The sequence below is a fragment of the Salmo salar genome, chromosome ssa09, assembly GCF_905237065.1.
Source record: "Salmo salar chromosome ssa09, Ssal_v3.1, whole genome shotgun sequence".
NCBI classification, from domain to species: domain Eukaryota; kingdom Metazoa; phylum Chordata; class Actinopteri; order Salmoniformes; family Salmonidae; genus Salmo; species Salmo salar.
The window spans coordinates 605,897-631,574 of NC_059450.1; the positions used below are offsets into that span (position 1 = coordinate 605,897).

Consider the following 25,678-nt stretch of genomic DNA (forward strand, 5'->3'; position numbering starts at 1 on the left):
ATATAGATTTAAAAAAATGCAAAAAAGAAAGTGACATGAGGAATAAATACACAGTGAATATGAAAAGCAATAATGAGTAAAAGTAACATTGCTACTGTATATACAGAGAGTACCAGTACCAAGTCAATATGCATGGATACAAGGTCGTTGAGGTAGCTTCAGTTGAAGTCGGAAGTTTACAGACACTTAGGTTAGGTTGGAGTCATTAAAACTCGTTTTTCAACCACTCCACAAATTTCTTGTTAACAAACTATAGTTTTGGCAAGTCGGTTAGGACATCTACTTTGTGCGTCACACAAGTAATGTTTCCAACAATTGTTTACAGACAGATTATTTCACATATAATTCACTGTATCACAATGTCGACAATAAAGGGTCCAGGCTAATTGGCAATGGAGGTATTGTATAGAATTAGCTGGTATATGGGCCTAGCTCGAGGCTAGCTGGTGCTTGCTTTGGGACAGAGGCGTTAGCTAACAGTAGCCACTCTTTTGCAGCTAGCTAGCTGCGATGATCCGGAGTAACGATCCGGTGTAATGATCCAGAGCGGCAGGAATCCGGTGATATAGTAGAGAGAACCAGTCCGATATGCTCTGGGTTGATTTTGCACTGTGCAGACTGGCAGGTGACTGATGACGGGGAAAAAAGGCGAGGACCGCTAGCCGTGTCTAACAAAGACTAGTAGCTAGTTTGCTTGCTAGCTCCTGATGGAAGTTCCAGTTATAAAGAATAAAAATAGCAGATCTGTACCACATAGGGTGAGGCGGGTTGCAGGAAAGTATATTTAGTTCGTAGATAGAAAGTGAGATTAAGATGTATACGAAAAAGACAGGCTATTTACACAGGAAAATACAAAAGACAGAGACGGATATACACGTCTTACTGCAGCGCCATCTTGGAAATGGATGGAAGCCATCCCTCAGTAGATGGCACATGACAGCCCGCTTGAACTTTGCCCAAAAGGCACCTAAGGACTCTCAGACCATGAGAAACAAGATTGTCTGGTCTGATGAAACCAAGATTCAACTCTTTGGCCTGAATGCCAAGCGTCACGTCTGGAGGAAACCTGGCACCATCTCTACGGTGAAGCATGGTGGTGGCAGCATCATGCTGTGGGAATGTTTTTCAGTGGCAGGGACTAGGAGACTAGTCAGGATCAAGGGATAGATGAATGGAGCGAAGTACAGAGAGATTTTTGATGAAAACCTGCTCCAGAAGGTTCACCTTCCAACAGGACAATGACCCTAAGCACACAGCCAAGACAATGCAGGATTGTCTTCGGGATAAGTTTGAATGTCCTTGAATGGCCCAGTCAGAGCTCGTACTTGAACCCAATCGAACATCTCTGGAGAGACCTGAAAATGACTGGGCAGCGACCCTCCCCATCCAACCTGACAGAGCTTGAGCGGATCTGCAGAGAAGAAGCGGAGAAACTCCCCAAATACAGGTGTGCCAGGCTTGTAGTGTCATACCCAAGAAGACTCAAGGCTGTAATCACTGACAAAGGTGCTTCAACAAAGTACTGATTAAAGGGTCTGAATACTTATGTAAATGTGATATTTCAAAAATAGGTTTTTAGACATTGCTTTGTCATTATGGGGCACTGTGTGTAGATTGATGGGGGGGAAAACAATTTAATACATTTTAGAATAAGGCTGTAACTTAACAAAATGTGATTCGTTTCAGGAAACTAGGCGTATGTCGCACGCCACTACTTCAGAGGAGAGACATTTGAACGTAAACCTTTTTTTAAATCGAATTGCGTTTTTGGCAGAAATGCATTCTGGAACATGTGAACTTTCATGTGCCTTAATAATAAACTTGTTTGCCATTTGTAAATCTATTTAAAATTGTTAAATTACAAGGCTAGTTGGTTTAGCCATGGAAAAATACAGCAACCTTCCCGCTGGCAAAGATTGGCTGAGATAATGAGTGGGCTGGACATGCAGATTGGTCTGCATTGTAGCATGCTTCTGTCTAGATCATGAGCTGGTCAGTATGTGTAGGTAATGCTTTCTAATGCAGCTTTCTTGAAAGACATCACGTAGTAGAACTGCGTAAGTGTTGCTCTCCACTTTCTGGAGGACCGAGTTTTGAAATTTGTGGAATTAGAGTATTATAGCTAAGGAGATGGAGAAAATTCTGCCGTTTGATTGCAAATATGCAGACCAAGTCGAAAAGAGAACCCACAGAAGGTTGTTTTATAAAACACCTGTCTCCGGATTACATCTTCAAACTAAGGGCAAACATGGCATCCGTGACAGAGAGGGAGAAGCGTCCATCCATGTATACGTGTAAGAGAGTCTAGCTATTTACATTTTCAGATATTACACGTTTATAATTTTGTCAAAGTTGTTTCAAGCTAAAGTGTATTGTTAGCTAGCTAACGTCATGTGTATGATCTGTGTAGTAATATTATTCGTATCTCAGAGCCATTTGCATTGCTAGTTATAGCCTAATGTTAGCTAGCTAACATTTGAACCTGGCGTGGCTAGCTACCTGCAGATTCATGCATGGTAGTAACGTTATGAGTTGGGATTATGGTAATTGTTTAGCTAGCTAGCTACATGTCTAAACAAAAGACTCCACTATGCAAGTACAGTGCCTTTGCGAAAGTATTCGGCCCCCGTTGAACTTTTCGACCTTTTGCCACATTTCAGGCTTCAAACATAAAGATATAAAACTGTAATTTTTTGTGAAGAATCAACAACAAGTGGGACACAATCATGAAGTGGAACGAAATTGATTGGATATTTCAAACTTTTTTAACAAATAAAAAACTGAAAAATTGGGCGTGCAAAATTATTCAGCCCCTTTACTTTCAGTGCAGCAAACTCTCTCCAGAAGTTCAGTGAGGATCTCTGAATGATCCAATGTTGACCTAAATGACTAATGATGATAAATAGAATCCACCTGTGTGTAATCAAGTCTCCGTATAAATGCACCTGCTCTGTGATAGTCTCAGAGGTCCGTTTAAAGCGCAGAGAGCATCATGAAGAACAAGGAACACACCAGGCAGGTCCGAGATACTGTTGTGGAGAAGTTTAAAGCCGGATTTGGATACAAAAAGATTTCCCAAGCTTTAACCTCTTACATCTAGACGTTCCGCTAGCGGAACACCTGCTCCAATATCCAATGATAGGCGTGGCGAGAATTACAAATTCCTCAAAAATACAAAAACTTAAATTTTTCAAACATATGACTATTTCACAGCATTTTAAAGATAAGACTCTCCTTTATCTAACCACACTGTCCGATTTCAAAAAGGCTTTACAACGAAAGAAAAACATTAGATTATGTCAGCAGAGTTACCAAGCCAGAAATAATCAGACACCCATTTTTCAAGCTAGCATATAATGTCACAAAAACCCAGAAGACAGCTAAATGCAGCACTAACCTTTGATGATCTTCATCAGATGACAACCCTAGGACATTATGTTATACAATACATGCATGTTTTGTTCAATCAAGTTCATATTTATATCAAAAACCAGCTTTTTACATTAGCATGTGACGTTCAGAACTAGCATACCCCCCGCAAACTTCCGGCGAATTTACTAAGAATTTACTAAATTACTCACGATAAACGTTCACAAAAAGCATAACAATTATTTTAAGAATTATAGATACAGAACTCCTCTATGCACTCGATATGTCCGATTTTAAAATAGCTTTTTGGTGAAAGCACATTTTGCAATATTCTAAGTACATAGCCCAGGCATCACGGGCTAGCTATTTAGACACCCGGCAAGTTTAGCACTCACCAATATCAGATTTACTATTATAAAAGTTTGATTACCTTTTGTTGTCTTCGTCAGAATGCACTCCCAGGACTGCTACTTCAATAAAAAAATTGGTTTGGTCCAAAATAATCCATCATATATATCGGAATAGCGGCGTTTTGTTCGTGCGTCCCAGACACTATCCGAATGGTAAAGAAGGGTCGCGCGCATGGCGCAATTCGTGACAAAAAAAATCTAAATATTCCATTACCGTACTTCGAAGCATGTCAACCGCTGTTTAAAATCCATTTTTATGCAATTTTTCTCGTAAAAAAGCGATAATATTCCGACCGGGAATCTCCATTTAGCTAAACAGAGGAAAGAAAATAAAGCTTTCGGTCGACGCGGGCACGAGCCTGAGTCTCACAGTACTGTAACCAGCCACTACCCAAACGCGCTACTTTGTTTCAGCCAGAGCCTGCAAAGCCACGATTCAGCGTTTTGCCGCCTTCTGAGAACCTATGGCAGCCGTAGGAAGTGTCACGGGACAGCTAAGATCCTCACTCTTCAATAAACAGAGACAAGAAGAACGACACCTTGTCAGACAGGCCACTTCCTGCATGAAATCTTCTCAGGTTTTTGCCTGCCATATGAGTTCTGTTATACTCACAGACACCATTCAAACAGTTTTAGAAACTTTAGGGTGTTTTCTATCCAAAGCCAATAATTATATGCATATTCTAGTTACTGGGCAGGAGTAGTAACCAGATTAAATCGGGTACATTTTTTATCCAGCCGTGAAAATACTGCCCCCTAGCCATAACAGGTTAAACAACACAATGTAACTCCAAGTCAATCACACTTCTGTGAAATCAAACTGTGCACTTAGGAAGCAACACTGATTGACAATACATTTCACATGCTGTTGTGCAAATGGAATAGACAACAGGTGGAAATTATAGGCAATTAGCAAGACACCCCCAATAAAGGAGTGGTTCTGCAGGTGGTGACCACAGACCACTTCTCAGTTTCTATGCTTCCTGGCTGATGTTTTGGTCACTTTTGAATGCTGGCGGTGCTTTCACTCTAGTGGTAGCATGAGACGGAGTCTACAACCCACACAAGTGGCTCAGGTAGTGCAGCTCATCCAGGATGGCACATCAATGCGAGCTGTGGCAAGAAGGTTCGCTGTGTCTGTCAGCGTAGTGTCCAGAGCATGGAGGCGCTACCAGGAGACAGGCTAGTACATCAGGAGACGTGGAGGAGGCCGTAGGAGGGCAACAACCCAGCAGCAGGACCGCTACCTCCGCCTTTGTGCAAGGAGGAGCAGGAGAAGCACTGCCAGAGCCCTGCAAAATGACCTCCAGCAGGCCACAAATGTGTCTGCTCAAACGGTCAGAAACAGACTCCATGAGGGGGTTATGAGGGCCCGACGTCCACAGGTGGGGGTTGTGCTTACAGCCCAACACCGTGCAGGACGTTTGGCATTTGCCAGAGAGCACCAAGATTGGCAAATTCGCCACTGGCGCCCTGTGCTCTTCACAGATGAAAGCAGGTTCACACTGAGCACGTGACAGACATGACAGAGTCTGGAGACGCCGTGGAGAACGTTCTGCTGCCTGCAACATCCTTCAGCATGACCGGTTTGGCAGTGGGTCAGTCATGGTGTGGGGTGGCATTTCATTGGGGGGCCGCACAGCCCTCCATGTGCTCGCCAGAGGTAGCCTGACTGCCATTAGGTACCGGGATGAGATCCTCAGACCCCTTGTGAGACCATATGCTGGTGCGGTTGGCCCTGGGTTCCTCCTAATGCAAGACAATGCTAGACCTCATGTGGCTGGAGTGTGTCAGCAGTTCCTGCAAGAGGAAGGCATTGATGCTATGGACTGGCCCGCCCGTTCCCCAGACCTGAATCCAATTGAGCACATCTGGGACATCATGTCTCGCTCCATCCACCAACGCCACGTTGCACCACAGACTGTCCAGGAGTTGGCGGATGCTTTAGTCCAGGTCTGGGAGGAGATCCCTCAGGAGACCGCCACCTCATCAGGAGCATGCCCAGGCATTGTAGGGAGGTCATACATACCACACACACTACTGATCCTAATTTTGACTTGTTTTAAGGACATTACATCAAAGTTGGATCAGCCTGTAGTGTGGTTTTCCACTTTAATTTTGAGTGCGACTCCAAATCCAGACCTCCATGGGTTGATAAATTGGATTTCCATTGATTATTTTTGTGTGATTTTGTTGTCAGCACATTCAACTATGTAAAGAAAAAAGTATTTAATAAGATTATTTATTTCATTCAGATCTAGGATGTGTTATTTTAGTGTTCCCTTTATTTTTTTTGAGCAGTGTATAAGTTAACAATCTTAGTAAGATGTGCCAAATAAATTAGCTACAGATCAGGGCTCCAATTATGCATTTGGTTTTCTAACTTGCCAGCTGAGTGGCTAGCTTGGAAGATTGTAAGCTTCTTGGTTATAGCAGAGACAAGAAATCCCTTCCTGAATCATGAGCCCTGCTGCCTAAATAAATAGTTTTGTGCATTTGGAAAGAAATAGCGCCCCTTGTGTGTACTGCCGGTAATACTGTATATCCCGCTACGGTACAGGACCGGTATGAAAATCTGGATACTGCACAACCCAAATTGTACCTTTCCATCACCATTTGCGCCAAGCCATTTTGTACTAGTTTGAATATTTGTACTGTTACAATAGATTTTAGTACGTGATTAAGTCCTTTTTAATGTGATTGTCATTTTAGTATGTGATGATGCTTTTGTCTATTGGTTTGAATGGAACTTTTAATGTTCATAAAGTCAACGGATATTATAGGGTCAGGAAGAGTCTTTGGAGTGGCCTGGCTTCCATCCATGTGTAAAATGGAGCCCCAGATGTTTTGACTTAATCCAAAGCACAGTGTTCTAACACATGGGTTTGTGTGCTGAATATTCACCCATAGTTTCAAACATGACGCTGATTGCCTCCCAAGTGGCGCAGTGGTCTAAGGCACTGCATCGCAGTGCTAGCTGTGCCACTAGAGATCCTGGTTCGAGTCAAGGCTCTGTCGCAGCCGGCTGCGACCGGGAGACTCATGGGGCGGTGCACAATTGGCCCAGCGTCGTCCGGGTTAGGGGAGGGTTTGGCCGGCCGGGATCTCCTTGTCCCATCCCGCTCTAGCGACTCCTGTGGCAGGCCGAGCGCATGCATGCTGACACGGTCGCCAGGTGTACGGTGTTTCCTCCGACACATCTGTGCGGTCGGCTTCCAGGTTAAGCGGGCATTGTGTCAAGAAGCAGTGCGTCTTGGCTGGGCAGTGTTTCGGGGTACGCACAGCTCTCGACCATCACTTCTCCCGAGTCCGTACAGGAGTTGCAGCGATAGGATAGGACTGTAACTACCAATTGGATAGCACGAAATTGGGGAGAAAAAGGGATTACATTTTTTTTAAATAAACAACATGATGCTGATTGAACCAGTTATTTTTGGGGAGGATTCCACATACCCATTTATTAGCTGAATTCCATCGTGATAACAATGGTGAGCGCAGCGTTCAGTCTGGTTTAGCCAGGCTATCTTTGGCATAGCCTAGAATATTTACAGTGTAAAGCCATCTTTCCGTCTTGTTTTCAGTCAGTGACCTCAGTGGCCACATTTGAACAATTTACTGTAATTCAGACAAAAGTAGACGATTGCAGTCCAGGACTCTGTGTTCAGCTCTGGACATGATCAAAGTGACACGTGCCATGACTGGTAGTGGTGACTATTGATCTGTTGATGGTATTTATTCCAGCCGCTGACACATTGCTAGACTAATGAGCTCTAATGGCCCGTTTTGTTTTAGCCCTTTAATTGGCGTGCAAGGCTAGATGGGCTCTGGATGATTGTTATTGTTATGGCAGAGACTTTTTTTTAAAAGGCCAAATGTGATGGATAATTGTTGGATACTTCCTCCAGGATTATCTGGCATACTACTGGGAATGCATGCTGCTCTGTTTCAATGTCCTCACTAGCATACTACGTTAAATGACGAAATGCATTCGCCAATGGACATGCATTGTAAGTATGTGCTGATGACATGATTGATTAACATGCTCTAAATGAAGTAATGTATTTGACGTGTATTCAAAGTAGCATACACTCTTAGAAAAAAGTAGAACCATATGGTTTTTCGGCTTTCCCCATAGTGGAACCCTTTTTGGTGTTAGGTAGAACCCTTCGCATAATCAACACTAGAAATGTTACACTGAAAAACAGTAACACTGGCCAATTTGATGTGTGCCATAAACTGCTGGTACACTCCCTTCTAGAAAATACTAATTTAAAAAACAGAAATCATGGCCAAGATATCAACTGTCAGTACTGTATATGTACAATAATTAAGGGGATACCAGATACATGCACAAATATTCCCATAATATAGGTATAGTTTAAAACATTCTCACACCTATCGTTTTAAATGTATCAGATTAATCAAACTCCTGATGTTAAAGTTTAAACACTGAGGTAAACACTAATGCTCAGGCACTATTTAAAAAAAAATAATAATAAAAAAAAAAAGTACAATTAAAAAGCTTATGCCTTCCAAAGAATCCTTCTTGCCTTCAAAATAATCATCAAAGAACCCCTTTTTCCAAAAACGGTTCTTAGGACTTCGCCTTACAAAGAACCTTCATCTTACAAAAAAGGGTTCTTCAGATGAAAATGGTTTTTGGTAGAACCCTATCCATCTGCAAAGAAACCTTTTGTAACCCTTTTTTCTAAGAGTGTACTAGCATACTACTTAGAATTAAGTAATGTATTGGACATGTATTCTAAGTAGCACACAATCATTCTACTGGCAAGGAAGTAGTACTGTATATTGGGTATGCATTTCATGTAGCACGCTAGTATGGAGATTGGCATGTATTCAATCACTCCGCACCAGCATATCGTCTCTCTACACTTTTAGAATTGGTGGTGACTTGAGGAACCCTGGAGTTCCTCGAGGAACCCCTGGAGTTTCTCAAGGAACCAGTGCTAGTCAATGGTTCATATTTGCACCTTTGTTTGTTGAGGGGTTCTTGGAGGAACCGTTCATGTTTCAATGTAGCAAAGTGTTCCTGGAGGAATCCTGAACTGGTGGTGTGGCTTAATAAGAGGGTGAATTCCAGAAATATAATTTTTAGGCTACCCGTGTGAATAAATGTAATTCCTCTGTTCTGTTGTATTGTCATCACATGTTAAGGTTGAACCCTGACAGTTTTTTTTAGCTTCAATTAGTCTTAGAGGTGTATGAGTTCCTTGAGCCTATACATATCCCAAAGTAGGAATAGTTACCACTTTATTTACTATATGTAATCAGCAATGTTAATATTATGAATATTGTATTAGAATATGTAATATGCTTAAATATTTAAGGAAACTGCGTTACATTTACTGTAACGCATGGACAAAAATAACTATCTCAAAGCCACGCCTCCAATAAGCCATGCCCCCAATCTTCTGATAGGCTGCCACCGCTACAATATATTATTAAAAAGGTTCTGGTTTGAACCTTGACACAGGGGTTCTTCAAATATCCTTTTCAGAGGTGTTCCTCAAGGAACCTTTTTGAACTGGAAAGGTTCCCCTTGCGTGGCCAATTTTAGAACCCCCAAAAGGTTCTTCCAGACTCCTTTACTTCTAAGAGTGTAGAGCTGGCTGGTTTAGTATTCTGAAGGCGCTAATGTTTGAGTGAGTGTGTGAAGTCTGTGGTGACAAAGCAGTAATTTATCTTAAGACAATCCCACACATTATTTTCAAGAAGCCGTTTGAAACTCCACAGGAAGTGTTCGACAGTTCAAAAGACACCTCGTATTATGGGGAGGATTACCCTTTTTTGCACGAAGCTCAAGTGGAGTCTCCAACTTGAGCCCTTCCTCTGCCATATCCCCCCCAGTTAAAGCAGCACTGTACTGTATCTTCCTCTCTTCCTCCTCCACTCTGCCTCCCTCTCTTTGATATGGAAAGAGCATGAGGGAGGAAGGGAGGGAGGGGAGGGAGGGCAACAGGTGGTAGCAGACAGAAAATATTGTTATGTCATCCCACGGTTTCAGTATATTCAGCTAGCTAGCACACTGATGCACCTTTCTTCCTCCCTGCTCAGCCACTGTCCACATGCATGCATGCATGCATGCACGTCCCCCCCACCCACCCACCCACCCCACACACACATTCAAGAGTCCAAGATCATCTGTGCTTCCGGGGCTCCCACAGACAACAAGTGTGGCTGACTGGCAGATCCCTGGGACTGCTGCTTATAACAGACTGCGGAGGCAGTGGCGCTATAAATAGGCTGGCGTATGGGCATGCTCGCCTGTCTTTTCCCAAACTGGAGCCTACGTCACTGCAGGGTGCTGATCGAGGGACTGAGGCGCTTCTCTCATATGCCAGTCATCTGCTGTTACTGCTGCTGCTGATGCTGACTAGCTACATGCAGGCAAACCGGCAACCATATGATAGCCCTGCTGTGTTTGTGAACGACTATGTGAGTGACATACAAGGCAGAGAACAGCTTATTTGTATTCTCTTTCTGGAACATTCTGTAATGTGCTTCATGATCGTATCATAGGCTACAACCAGTGGCTTTGATAGACTGGATGGAATACGTGATAAGCACATGCTGACTTTGAAGCCGGCCACATCACAAAAGATGCATTGCGATATTATATTGTTTATAATAAAGCATATATAACACATCTATAAGCACCTTGTAAACGTGACATAACTACATAGAGAATTTTCTAAGTAATACCTACGAGACCTGACTATACAGTGGTCCATCATGAAAATCTTAGTTTTTTTCATTAGCAGCAACTAGCACTCACCCAAATTAGATGGCATCCCTGAGTTGACAGTGATAATATATGTGCCATTGTCCAATGTCTTTCACCGTCCTGGTTTGTTCAGTACTAATAAGTCGAATTGGAATTCTGCATGCCTGGTTTCATTTCAGACACTGTGTGGGGACCTAGAAGTTTTATAGCCGAGGTTGTTGCCGAGGAAAGAGACGACATCTTATCCTCCCAACCCCCCAAAAAGAAAGCCGGCGTGGCTAAGCTAAGCCCCATGGATTCCAACGCCATGTTATTCCTTAGCCAACACCAATATGCATGTAAACAAATCCATGCTACCTACCATCTTCAGCAAAGCATGAAATTGATTTTATCCCTCCTCTCTACACGCAAAGCTAGGTTGTGACTCTGTTCGGGCTCGGAACGTGTCTTAACCCAAGTGATATTATAATTATTATTCTGCCTCCACACCCGTGGTGCCATGAGAAAAGTAGCTAACCGAGCCAAACAACAAGTACATTTTACTTGGAAAATGGGGAAGTGGGAGGGGATAATTTGCAGGGTGGAGGTGGTGAAGGGTGGGGCTGTTAGTGGCTCCTCAATGCCCCTCCACCTACCCTCTTGAATGGGTCTCTGCTGCAGCTCCCTTGACTGCCGACCCCCTGCCGTCCCCGCTCATAAGGACCCGCTATGATAAAGGAAGGTTTTGTTGCAATGTAGGTCAACCACACAGGAAAGCTCACACAGGCCCCAGCAAGGGCCATGCCAGGGCTGAATGGGCAAATTGCTCTACTCGTCGGCATGACTGGCAGAGTGAGTGTAGTGAGTGTACACAGGGGGCCACACATCCACTTTCTTGCAAGCGCCATTTGCGCATTCCCGAGAATACTGCTGCTGCTGACCGCTGCGGTCTTCTTCGCCTTCGGAGGCCAACCGCTTCACTGATCGTATATATATATGTAAATGCAGAATCCGTGCAAATGCATAGACAGGCAGCGGGAGACTGATGTTCTCATCCTTCTCCCTTCTCAGATCACAAATTTATTTTACCTGTCCAAATGCCACGGATGCATTGTTTCTTGTTTCCAGATGCATGATGGGAAGGATCATAAGATGCCATGTTCATTTGATTTCTGTGATATCAGAGGCATTTCTCTCCAAACATTCAAACATATTAGGTGTTAGAGATTGTTGATCAAACATCTTCAGCACCATTGAGAATGCCTCAAAGAGTTGCACAAAATTGTCAGAGCTGTTTTTTGAGGTTTTGTCAGAGTTCTGTGTGAAACTTGACGTGCCATATGGAATCCAGACCCACTGGATGGCGTTGGAATGGTGGACACATGTCGCAGTCTCACGAGAGCCACTAAACACGAGCCACCTAAATATTTTATGCGCTTATCCATCAATGGCACCATAGATATACATTTCAGTCAATTTTACCATTTATATCATTGTTATGCATGTACTGTATTACACAAACACTTTGCTCTGTTGTGATTCTCAATCGAGAGTATATGGACATAATATATTATAAAGAAAGTAAAAAAAATGTGTGGTACTACACTGAACAAACATATAAATGCAACATATAAAGTCTCATGAGCTGAAATAAGATCCCAGAAATGTTCTAAATGCACAAAAAGCTTATTTCTCTCAAATTTTGTGCACAAATTTGGTCACATCCCTGTTAGTGAGAATTTCTCCTTTACCAATATATTCCATCCACCTGACAGGTGTGGCATATCAAGAAGCTGATTAAACAGCATGATCATTACACAGGTGCACCTTGTGCTGGGGACAATAAAATGGCACTCTAAAATGTGCATTTTTGTCACACAACACATTGCCACAGATATCTCAAGTTTTGAGGGAGCATGCAATTGGCAAGCCGACTGCAGGAATGTCCACCAGAGTTCATTTCTCTACCATAAGCCACCTCCAACGTCGTTTTAGAGAATTTGGCAGTACGTCCAACCGGCCTCACAACTGGAGACCGAGTAACCACTCCCAAGCTCCTGGTCTCCCGAGTGGCGCAGCGGTCTAAGGCACTCCATCTCAGTGCAAGAGGTGTCACTACAGTCCCTGGTTGAAATCCAGGCTGTATCACATCCGGCCGTGATTGGGAGTCCCATAGGGCTGCGCACAATTGGTCCAGGTTGGGCCGGGGTAGACCATCATTGTAAATAAGAATTTGTTGTTAACTGAAGGTAAAAAAAATAAAAAATAAAAATAAATGAAACCACACCGGCCCGGAGAAAAACTCATTCTGATTGGCTGGGCCTGGCTTCCCAGTGGGTAGGCCTATGCCCACCCATGGCTGCACCCTTGCCCAGTCATGTGAAAGCCATTGATTAGGGCCTAATTAATTTATTTCAATTGACTGATTTCCATATATGAACAGTAACTCAGTAAAATATTTTCATTTTTTCCATGTTGCGTTTAGATTTTTGTTCAGTATATTTGTTTAATTGATTGTTCCTCACATGGGAGCATAACAAAGCCTATATTTGAAAAGTTATTAAGCCCATATTTGAAAATGCATTATTACTAGTTCGGTATTTGAACATGCTCATTTTAATCCAGTGTGTGTGTTGCAATATATTTATCCCATGGCTGACCCCATTGCTCTCTGTCCAGCCTGAGCCTGTTGTCCATAGCATTAGACCTTCTCGGTCACCTCTGGCCTCTATCTCTCTCCGACCCCAGATCCGGTGGACCAAAACGGCCGGTAGCGCCTCCGACCGCTTCCAGGACTCCAGTGTGTTCAACGAGACCCTGCGCATCATCCGGATCCAGAGGCACCAGGGCGGACGCTACTACTGCAAGGCCGAGAATGGCCTGGGCTCACCGGCCATCAAGTCGATCCGAGTGGACGTCTACTGTGAGTGAGCAGGCCTTGCCTCGGTCGCCTGCCTGCCCTTTTCCCATGCACTCCTCCGATGTTCGCTGCTAGGGCTGGCAATTGGCAGGGACCTAACGATACAATATTATCACAATACTTAGGTGCCTATATGATGTGTATTGCGATTCTCACAATTTTCATGATTCTATATGTATTGCGATTCGGTACTGTAATCTTGATGTTCCAAACATATTGCTCACTATATGGCTGCTGCAGAGAGATGTGAAAAAATTAGTTTTGATCAGTCATGGAAATAAGTGCTGAAAAATGTTGGCTCACTATTTAAAAAGAAGATGGAGCGCAAATCGGAAAGTATCGATATAATATCGTCCCAAAATAATATTGTGATATGTAACTGTATTGATTTTTACCCCATCGTAGCATGCATCATAAGTTCTGCCGATTGTCCTTTACCCTCTAAAATTGCCCTTGTTCAGTTACTCATGCCTTGTGCTTTAGCTACTGAACAGAGGCATTAGCTCACTCACTCGTAGTCCTTACCGTCCCAGACAACATGAAGTTGAAACCCCACCTCTTTAAGGAATACCTAGGATAGGATAAAGTAATCCTTCTAACCCCCCCCCTTAAAAGATTTAGATCCACTATTGTAAAGTGGTTGTTCCACTGGATATCATAAGGTGAATCCACCAATTTGTAAGTCGCTCTGGATAAGAGTGTCTGCTTAATGACTTAAATGTAAATGTTGAAGAAAGTTGTTTCAAGCAGGTTAAGGCTATAGTAGAATTACAACATAACTTTTTGAAACACAAAGGGCCTCAAAAGAAAGCCACCACAGGTATGACATCCGAGTAAATTAAATGTACCATACCCTCACTATAAAGCCAAAGGTAACAAACACATTATTCGTCCTTACTCAGGACAATCCGAAGTGTTAATTGCAGCCATTTCTTAATGCTGTGGACGCTGCCATCATATCAGTGTCATCGCTGCTTTTATTCACTCAGTAAGGGAACTGCCCCTCAGCTGTGTGAAGGCCTGACAGTGCACATTGCTGAAGAAATGGATAGTTGTGAAACAAAGGGGTTGTGAATTCCAGCAATACAGACAGAGCCAGCATCCCAAATGGCACCCTGTTCCCTACATACTGCGTTACTTTTGACCAGGGACAACAGTTAAATGAAGATAATAAAAATGTATAAAAATTGCACTCTGGGAACAGAATACCATTTGGAACGCAGACTTAGACGTCTGAAGTCATGGTGCGTAATCCCAACATTGCAAATGGAAAAAAAGCAGCAACACTACCTAAAGAGAGAGAGAGATCACCCAAATTGCAAATCTAATTTTATGGCTGTAGAAAGTACTTTGCAGACCCACAGAGATGGCCACCCATTGGTGTTCACTTCAAATTCTTAAAGAGTACTTTATAGTGTTTCCTTTGTGTGACTGTTATAGGCCTTAAGAGACAGATTGGGTTAAGCCTTTTAGATGGTGAATTCATCAATTGTTCTAATTGCTCTGTTAATCAGGGCTGATAATTGCAAAATGACTCAAATTAAGCATTATGTGGATACTGCAAGTTTTAGTGCATCCCATTGTTGGTGTTTGCATACCTCTCTCCAAAGCAGCAATTCAAATTCAAATGTCTGAGGACATAATGTACTGTTTTGCATATCCATTTTCCCATTTACTGTGGCGGGCTAGATGTATACATTGAGTATACCAAACATTAGGAACATCTTCCTAATATTGAGTTGCACCCTTTTTCCCTCAGACCACCCTAAATTTGTCAGGGCATGGACTCTTCAAGGTGTAGAAAGCGTTCTACAGGGATGCTGGCCCATGTTAACTCCAATGCTTCCCACAGGTGTGTCAAGTTGGATGGATGTCCTTTGGTGGTGGACCGTTCTTGATACACACGGGAAACTGTTGAGTGAAAAACCCAGCAGCGTTGCAATTCTTGACACAAACCGGTGCGCCTGGCACCTACTACCATACCCTGTTAAAAGGCTTTCTCTCTGTGGATGAGTTGTATCGGAAGACCCCGAGAAGCCTTACTCTGCAATCATCCCCTACCTCGGTCCTCCCACGAAAAAGTGAGCTACAAATTATTCAACCCCCAAAAATGAGGTTGATCGAGTCAGTGTTTCCGTGTTTGACATTCAGCGTTCCCCGGCTGCCTGGAGCTGGCAAATACAAAAACGAGACAAATCTGGTGTGTCTGCACTCTGAGGATGTGCTTCCGAGAGAGTGGAGAGGAGGAGACGATAGAGGGCCATGGGTTAGTTTACTGCAGAGATGCAAGATAAATAGGACCGGAGATGGACAGTGGCAGAAAACATTGCCAGGGGGAGACAATGAGCATAGTGTCATTACCCCTGACTCAGAGATCAGAGCACTTGCTTATTGTCTAAGCTCTGCTAAACTGTGGCGTACCAGCACACATGCACTTTTATCGATCCTGCCTGCTTCGCTAAATGAGACGAGCTGATCAAAGCAATGACACGTGTTGCTGTTCGCTGCCACTTGGCGATGCTGTGTTGGAATCCTTGGTGGTTGGCAAGGCTAAAGCACAACGATAACCTTGATTGAGTCTGACTGACATTCCACGGCAGTAGGAGAAATAAATAAGGAAAACGTTAGGAGAATTGACTCAGACTAATCTGCAAAGCCATTATTTATTATAAAAAAATGCAAAGACATTATAATGGTTTGTACAGGAAATTTGTCTGGCTCTGGACTGCCCGTGGCAGTAGTTAGTCGGCTGGTGGGAAACAGTTTTTTGAAGGTGCTTGTCTGCATCTCAAAGTAGCCCATAAAAGCCAGTGGCTCTCCCGTGGAGCACTTTTTAGTCATTATCGAGCTCTTGTCAAAATCACAGTTTTAAAAGCTCCCTCTCGATTAGAGCTGGAACTTAGACTCCAAAGTGGCCCTTTTCATTGAACTTCAAGCATTATTCTGGCTGTCAAAAAAACGTTTGAAAGCACCTCAGTGGAGTGCGTGTGCCTTTAATTGACAATTATGGATGGAGTTGAGGATTCCTGAAATGTTGGATGTATGATAGATAGGAGAAAAAAAAAGTAATTTTGATGTGGTTGTCGACTGTAGAAGTCAGGGATTGTCATTACTGATGCTCTCCAGAAAAATCTCCAGAAAAATAGAAAATATAAATATTTCTATGATCTTTCATATGATATTTATATGATGGATATTATATTTCACATGTAAAACAAATCATGACTTTCCCTCTTGTCATGCACATTTGGTATGAGTATTACGTCTGTGGTATCACAGGCACTTTAAAGAGCTTAAGGGGAGGATTTGATTGCAAAAGAGGACAACAGCTGTTAACCACTTGAACCAGCACACTTCATTAAAAGTCAGCCACTGTATATAAATAGGTCCCTGGGATTAAGAAGGAAAGGTAATTGCCCTTCATGCGTTGACCTACACAAGTGTGTGGCAAACAGAGGCTGTTTGGAGGCGCCTTGATGCCAAGGACCACTGTTTCTATGTTCACTTTCTAGATTTGGATGATCCCATTGTAACCGTCCACCAGAGCATCGGGGAGGCTAAGGAGCAGTTCTACTATGAGAGGACGGTGTTCCTGCGCTGCATGGCCAACTCCAACCCCCCAGTGCGCTACAGCTGGAGGCGTGGCAAAGAGTTCTTGTCCCAAGGCTCGGATAAGGGCGTGGAGATCTACGAGCCCTTCTTTACACAAGTAAGCCGAAAGTCCACACCTGCTGCGACATCTAGATCAGGGTCTAAAACTCGTGGCCTGGGTGCCAAATCCGGCCAAGAGCTGTTTCTTGTGGTTCCCCAGACAAATTGGTATCAGGCCCTCAGGGGAATTTTTTGGGCATTTGGGTAATATTTGTTTGAGAACCCTTAGCTTGATCAAACAACCTGTTCCTCTGATCAGCATTTTAGATATTAAGGAACCCCTATTCTCATAAAGGAAGTAATTTCTTATTATGCAAATTGTGTGTTTTAATTGTGTGTGTTTATCCCCTTCACAGCATATAGAAAGTTCCCCATTGAGCATTCAAATCCCAAATGGGAGGATGTTTTGTGAGCGCAATTTCAGTGACTTAAGTTGGGAAATTGCACCAGGTTTTTTTTAAACATCTCATCTAATCTCCTCTCTCCTTGCAAAGTCAGCTCCGTTGACAGGAGAGATGAAAGCATTTTGACAGTCGTATGTCTGACAGGCTTCACAAAGGCTGGTTTCATAAGCAGACAAACTATGATAGAGAAGGGAACAGCTTGGGCTCGCGGTGGCATGAAACTCACACAACTCAGATATGCTCGAAATGAGCAGAGGAAGACGGCACTTCAGGGGCTCGCTGTATTTTTCTCCCAGTGGAGTTTCTCTCTTTCACACACACACACACACACACACACACACACACACACACACACACACACACGAGGACATCAGGACCTAGTTTTTCAGGTAGACTTCACATGTTGTGCCATCCTCAGCCTAGTAATGCCCTCCTGAGTTTTAATTAAGAACATAAGGAACAATAACATATTCTAAGTATGTTGCCAGTGCTACAAATGTGGCGGTATACACGAGAGCAGACAAAACCGCTATTGTTGGTAAAATGATTTACAATGTCATGACGATACAGAAATCCAAAAACTTCAAAAACATATGACTATTTTACACCATTTTAAAGACGAGACTCTCCTTTATCTAACCACATTGTCCGATTTCAAAAAGGCTTTACAACGAAAGCAAAACATTAGATTATGTCAGGAGAGTACCCAGCCAGAAATAATCACACACCCATTTTTCAAGCTAACATATAATGTCACAAAAACCAAAACCACAACTAAATGCAGCACTAACCTTTTGATGATCTACAACTCATCCAGAACGCCGCAGCCCGTCTGGTGTTCAACCTTCCCAAGTTCTCTCACGTCACCCCGCTCCTCCGCTCTCTCCACTGGCTTCCAGTTGAAGCTCGCATCCGTTACAAGACCATGGTGCTTGCCTACGGAGCTGTGAGGGGAACGGCACCTCCGTACCTTCAGGCTCTGATCAGGCCCTACACCCAAACAAGGGCACTGCGTTCATCCACCTCTGGCCTGCTGGCCCCCCTACCTCTGAGGAAGCACAGTTCCCGCTCAGCCCAGTCAAAACTGTTCGCTGCTCTGGCACCCCAATGGTGGAACAAGCTCCCTCACGACGCCAGGACAGCGGAGTCAATCACCACCTTCCGGAGACACCTGAAACCCCACCTCTTCAAGGAATACCTGGGATAGGATAAAGTTATCCTTCTACCCCCCCCCCCCTTAAAAGATTTAGATGCACTATTGTAAAGTGGTTGTTCCACTGGATATCATAAGGTGAATGCACCAATTTGTAAGTCGCTCTGGATAAGAGCGTCTGCTAAATGACTTAAATGTAAATGTAATCTTCATCAGATGACACTCCTAGGACATTATGTTATACAATACAAGCATGTTTTGTTCAATCAAGTTCATATTTATATCAAAAAACTGCTTTTTACATTAGCATGTGACGTTCAGAACTAGCATTCCCACCACAAACTTCCAGTGAATTTACTAAATTACTCACGATAAACGTTCACAAAAAACATAACAATTATTTTAAGAATTATAGATACAGAACTCCTTTATGCAATCGCGGTGTCAGATTTTAAAATAGCTTTTCGGTGAAAGCACATTTTGCAATATTCTGAGTAGATAGCCCGGCCATCATGGCTAGCTATTTTGACATCCACCAAGTTTGGCACTCACCAAACTCAGATTTACTATAAGAAAAATTGGATTACCTTTGCTGTTCTTCGTCAGAATGCACTCCCAGGACTTCTAGTTTACACCCAATGTTGTTTTGGTTCCAAATAATCCATAGTTATATCCAAATAGCGCCGTTTTGTTCTTGCGTTCAAGACACTATCCGATAGCGTTCAAGACAATATCGTGACAAAAAATTTCAAAATATTCCATTACCGTACTTCGAAGCATGTCAAACGCTGTTTAAAATAAATTTTTATGCGATTTTCTCTTAAAATAGCGATAATATTCCGACCGGGAGACGTTGTTTTCGTTCAAAGACTGAAAATGTAAAATGGACTCTTCACGTGCACAAGCGCACCCGTTTCATTGTTCACAGATCGACCACTATCCAAATGCGCTACTGTTTTTCAGCCAGGGACTGCAGAGTCATCATTCCCCGTTCTGATGCCTTCTGAGAGCCTATGGGAGCCTTAGAAAGTGTCACGTTACAGCAGAGATCCTCTATTTTCGATAGAGATGACACAGAATGCCAAGAAATGGTCAGAGAGGGCACTTCCTGTATGCAATCTTCTCAGGTTTTGGCCTGCCATATGAGTTCTGTTATACTCACAGACACCATTCAAACCGTTTTAGAAACTTTAGGGTGTTTTCTATCTGAATCAAACAATTACATGCATATTGTAGTTTCTGGGCAGGAGTAATAACCAGATTAAATCGGGTACGTTTTTTATCCGGCCGTGAAAATACTGCCCCCTATCCTAAACAGGTTAATATGCATACATGTGTGTTAATATGCAAATATGCTTGTATGCATCTTGACATTTGTCCCAAGCGCACCGCTTCAAGCACATCCAAATAGACAGCTAATGAATTTCATGAAACTGAAAGCTCGGTGTAAAGATAATACTCCTAGTTTGAGGACGGGGAATGAGCTCATTGTTGAAGCACTGCCAAGGAAGCTCTTTGATGAGGATGAGGCGACGAGACCAGTTCAATACCGCTGCTATCTTACTTTGTAAGACACATTAAGAGTGACAGGCGGCACATCACTTTACACTGTTTCTCTTTCTGAGTTGCAGGGGGAGACCAAGATTCTAAAGCTGAAGAACCTTCGACCTCAGGATTACGCCAACTACAGCTGTATCGCCTCTGTCCGGAATGTGTGCGGCATCCCCGAGAAGAATGTTCTCTTCAAACTCTCTAACAAAACAGGTAAACCTTTGGGGCGGCTGAGAACACTGTTCTGTATTGTTTAGCACTCATAACATCAAGGATCTGGCAATTCCGCCTATGAAAAGCTGCAGAATTGCTGGATTCATTACGGATGGGAATCCTGTAGGCTCGCCATTTTTCTCTGTGATGCTTCACCCATATATAGGGCCAATAATGATAGAGGAGAAAGCACTCGGTCCTAATACACCGCCCTGCGGGTTTCCTGCTCCGGCCCTATACCCCCTAACCAACATTGATTAGACTTACAGTGTATGTGAGCAGACTTGCTTATGCCGTGCTAGTAAATGTATTTATCCCACTGGTTGGCATTGGGATGCCATGTGCCTATTGATAAACCTATAAAGGTTATGAACTTACAAACGTAAAACCTATCATCAACTATACAGCTACACTATAGAACCGAATATGAACTAGTCACGGAATAGGATATGCTATTGTCGAACATCTCATTCCAAAATCATGGGCAATAATATGGAGTTGCTCCCTTTGCTGCTATAACAGCCTCCACTCTTCTGGGAATGCTTTCCATTAGATGTGGAAACATTGCTGCGGGGACTTGCTTCCATTCAGCCTCGAGAATTAGTGAGGTCGGGCACTGATGTTCGGCGATTAGGCTTGGCTCGCAGTTGGCGTTCCAATTCATCCCAAAGGTGTTCGATGGGGTTGAGGTCAGGGCTCTGTGCAGGCTAGTCAAGTTCTTCCACACCGATCTTGGGGCCGGTAGCGTTCTCCTGGCGTCCGCCAAACCCGTCCGTCAGACTGCCAGATGGTGAAGCATGATTCATCACTCCAGAGAACGCGTTTCCACTGCTCCAGAGTCCAATGGCGGCTGAGCCGTTGTTACTCAGATGAAAGTAAGGCGTTGTTGCTCAGATGATGGTGCCGTGTTGAAAGTCACTGAGCTCTTCAGTAAGGCCATTCTACTGCCAATGTTTGTCTATGGAGATTGCATGGCTGGGTGCTCAATTTTATACACCTGTCAGCAATGGGTGTGGCTGAAATAGCCAAATTCACTAATTTGGAGGGGTGTCCACATACTCAGTTTACAGCAGCTGCAGTACCTATTGACTTGTTTGTTGACTTTTGACTAATCTCTCATGGACAGATGTACGTAACATAAATGGTATTGTAACATCTCTCAATAGACTGTGGGATGGAACAAATAATGAGTAACAATTGTTCCGGTGCGAAGATTTTTCGTCATTGATTATATGGACAATATCAGAATTTTGCAGGTGTACGCATCTTTTGAATTTCGGAAGGTGTGGGAACATTTGGCCCATGCTTTGGCTGAGAGTTTCCGTTGTCGTTTCAGGTTTCTAGTTTTATTTCTCATAACTCTCATCTCAAGAACCTAATTGAGTAGCTGGCAGCAGATAAAAATTATGGGTTGCCGAGATTTAACTATTGACTTGTTTCATACAGACATACATTATAATGCATTCTACTTATTCCTGTGGTTTCAAGCATCCCCCACCATTAAACTGCTGGTGGAGGACCCTATCGTGGTGAACCCCGGGCAGTCCGTGACCCTGGTGTGTGTGACCTCCGGTGGGGAGCCAACACCCACCCTCACCTGGGTGCGCAACACGGATGAGCTGTCCAAGAAAAGCCGACTCAACGGGGGAACCCTCACGCTGCCCGCCATCTCCATGGAGGAAGCAGGAGTCTACAGTTGCGTGGCCAGCAACAACGTCGGCAACCCGGCTAAGAAGTCCACTGCCATCGTGGTCCGAGGTAAGGCCCTGGAGGTAATGCATTGGTCCCGGACAAGCCTCCATTTGTTACCTTTATCCCGGACAAACTCTCAAAATATGACTAAAACAGTTAGGTAGCATAAGGACAAGCCTGACTCTGTCTAGGAGAACAGTAGCTAGGATCGTCTAGGGGCTAAACCTTCACGTAATTATTGCATTGAGGTCAGTGGAAGATTTGCACAAACAATGGAATTACATGCACATGTATCTCAAGTTAGGATTCAGGCCTTAGTGAATTACCTGAATGGTGTCCATTCTACACTCAGAAAAACGGGTTCCAAAAGGTTTCTTTGGCTGTCCCCATAGGAGAACCCTTTTGGGTTCCATGTAGAACCCTCTGTAGAAAGGTTCTACTTTGAATCCAAAGGGGTTGTACCTGGAACCAAAAGCGTTCTATGTGCATCCAAAAATGATTATTCAAAGAGTTCTCCTATGGGGACAGCCAAAGAACCCTTTATTAAATTCGATAGCATATTTTTTTCTAAGCGTGTACAAGGTCATATCAGATGTGGATGCTCAATTAAACGTGTAAAGAATCTTTGGAAACTGGTCTATTCTGACCAAATGGCACCAATGCGTGTTTGATTCCCCTCTAAAAGCCTTGCCACTGGGCTGTGTGTGTGTGTGTGTGTGTGTGTAGTCAGTGAATTACTATCAGGGCCAGAGATATGATATAACTCTCGGGGGACAAATGAGTAAGATCAAAGAAAACGAACGCATGCTTACTGTTTGATGCTCCCAGTAGCACCCTCTTTTATTGATTCCTATGCAATTATGTTTTTTACCCCGGCTTCTGTGATATACTCTTGGATTTTTGTGATGCTACTTTACCTCCTGAAAAGGACTAGAAAGACGTAAGCCATTGTTTTCCACAAGTACATAGAGTAGCCAGCCAAATAGAAAAAGTAGCCAGTCAGGGTTAGAATTATTTTACCGAAGTAGCTCTATTTTGGTGTCCTCTGGCAGTGGTGTAAAATACTTTAAAGTACTACTTAAGTAGTTTTGATATTTTTTGACAACTTTTACTTCACTAGATTCCTAAAGAAAAGAATGTACTTTTACTCAATACATTTTCCCTGACACACAAAAGTACTTGTTACATTTTGAATGCTTAGCAGGAGAGGAAAATGGTAAAATTCACACACTTATCAAAAGAACATCCCTGGTTATCGCTACTGCCTCTGATCTGGTGGACTCACTAAACACATACTTTGTTTGCAAATTTTGGCTCAGTGTTAGTGTGCCCATGACTATCCGTATATTAAAAAAAATATTACAAATTGTGCCGTCTGGTTTGCTTAATATAAGGAATTTGAAATTATTTTGATACGTAAGTATATTTTAGCAATTATATTTACTTTTGTTACTTAGATATATAATCGGCAAAACCCTTAGGCCTACTAGTAGCATTTGCAAATTAGGCTACACTGACTGACGAGACGAGAGCCATTCACTTTAGCGTCACTGTCTGGCAAACCCCGACATCCAACACGCTTAGAAAAAAGGGTTCCAAAAGGGTTTTTCGGTTGTCCCCATAGGAGAACCATTTTTGGATCCAGGTAGAAGTACAGTAGATCAGGGGTGGGCAATTCCAGTCCTCGAGGGCCTGATTGGTATCACAGTTTTGCCCCAGCTTCAGCTAACACACCTGACTCCAATAATCACCTTATCATGATCTTCAGTTTAGAATGCAATTCGATTAATCAGCTGTGTTTACTAGGGATGGAGAAAAAGTGTGACACCAATCAGGTCCTCGAGGACTGGAGTTGCCCGCCCCTGCAGTAGATAATATGGAAAACACTGCTTAAGCATTGCAACAGAGGAGTGCAAATGTACTACTTTTTAACCCACCCACCCCTTTCTCTTGCCTCAGACAAGCACCCACTCAGACTCGATCTAGGAGAAACTGTGAGTCAAATTCTAATGGGGCTGGACCATATGTGGTCTATTATGGCTGCTACAGCAATGGTTTACACCCGTATGTTTATATGGTCATTAGTACGATCAAACGTTCATTCCGCCTCTTGCGTCTTAATAATTTTTCTGTCACAAATTTCTGTAATCAAACGTTTCTAGCCAGCCAGCAAACAGAATTGTGGGTACCACCCCAAAAAGTCATTTTCATTCCACTCATGAGGCTCAGAAACTGTAACTTGCCAGGGCAAATGCTGCAGCAGCTGTTGCATCTTATTTCACAGTCACCCCCTCTTCAAAGCGGATCGTCTGTGCGCAGACATCTGCTGGCACCTCGGGACGGGTATAAGCTGCAGGTTTTGAGAGGAGATCCATTTATGTCTGTGGAGTCTTGGGCCCTGACAGCACACTAAGTCCGATAACAGAAAGCTCCACATTTGCATGGGGAAGGAGAATGTTTGTGTATGTGTGTGTGTGTGTGTGTGTGTGTGTTTTGGGAGGTGGAGAGCGGTGGTTAGTTAGCGGGATTCAGATGTTTTGCAAGGGCAGGAGATCAGTCCGTTGAGAGAAGGACTGGAGGTAGCTCAGGCTAGGAGCTCAGCTAGAGAGACCCTGGGTGGTAGAAAACCCAAAGGGAAAGGCAATACTGACTCCACACTCAGCATTTTTGGTCTACTATGGAGAAAAAGCACATCCATACATTCCAATCTAGGATTTGTGACAGTCTTCATCCAAAGTATTGTTTTGGTTCTTTGTGGAAAGATTGCCACTCTTAGTCTGTAAAAACCTCAAAGGACATTGAATACTGTAGTGTGAATGTGTAGTAAGTGTTGAAATACTATAGAATCGGGATGCTTGTGCTCAACGTACGATATAATAATTACATCATACTGGTGAAGGTGTTCCAGTGTAACCACATGATACGGCAACCAAGGAGATTACAGAGTGGCAGCCGCTGTATTATACTACGGTTTTGTAGACGCTCGCAAAAAATGTGTTAGAGTGAACAGTTGTCTCCCTGGTCCTTCATCAAAGTTCTTCTACACAGGCTTTATGGATGAGAAACATATAACAGACAACTCATCAGACAATAACCTTGATATGGTCTGTGCTGTGCAGCCGCTCTGAGGGGTCGTTCATTCGACTGCCTCTCTCAAATAAGATATTCAGCCTCCGGTGACTTGGAGAGACATTTACAAGCTCTGCCACGCTGCCCCACAGCACAGATTGTAGAATCTAATTTGTGGGGTAGCAGCAGAGGGGGATTGCTCTTACATTTAAGTAATTTAGGGTTTAGTGCCTTGCTCAAGACTACATCTACAATTTCTTCACCTAGTCTGCTCAGGAGTTGAACCAGCAACCTTTCTGTTACTGGCCCAATGCTCTTAACCGCTAGATTACCTGCCGCCCATGTAATCTCATTGTGTTTCTTGCCACTTTACTCTGGGTCCACTTACGTTGGGCTTTAATAGTAATAGATGCATGCACTGTACAAAAGAGACTAACTCTTTCTGGACCTTTTCTGAGAGTGGGGGCTGGACGGTGGAAATCCAGCCTCCCTTAGCATCCTGCTTGGAGTAAACTGGCAGGT

General features: G+C 43.4%; 1 protein-coding gene across 1 annotated transcript in view; it reads left to right on the forward strand.

Moving 5' to 3' along the window:
- The window catches only part of LOC106610629 (MAM domain-containing glycosylphosphatidylinositol anchor protein 2), a 231,850-nt gene that overhangs the window by 85,886 nt on the left and 120,286 nt on the right, over positions 1-25,678 (forward strand). The window contains exons 3-6 of the mRNA XM_045723335.1: positions 13,252-13,426; positions 16,936-17,132; positions 20,263-20,395; positions 21,884-22,153. Coding sequence (XP_045579291.1) covers positions 13,252-13,426; positions 16,936-17,132; positions 20,263-20,395; positions 21,884-22,153 — 775 coding nt within the window. The remainder of the gene's footprint in view (positions 1-13,251; positions 13,427-16,935; positions 17,133-20,262; positions 20,396-21,883; positions 22,154-25,678) is intronic.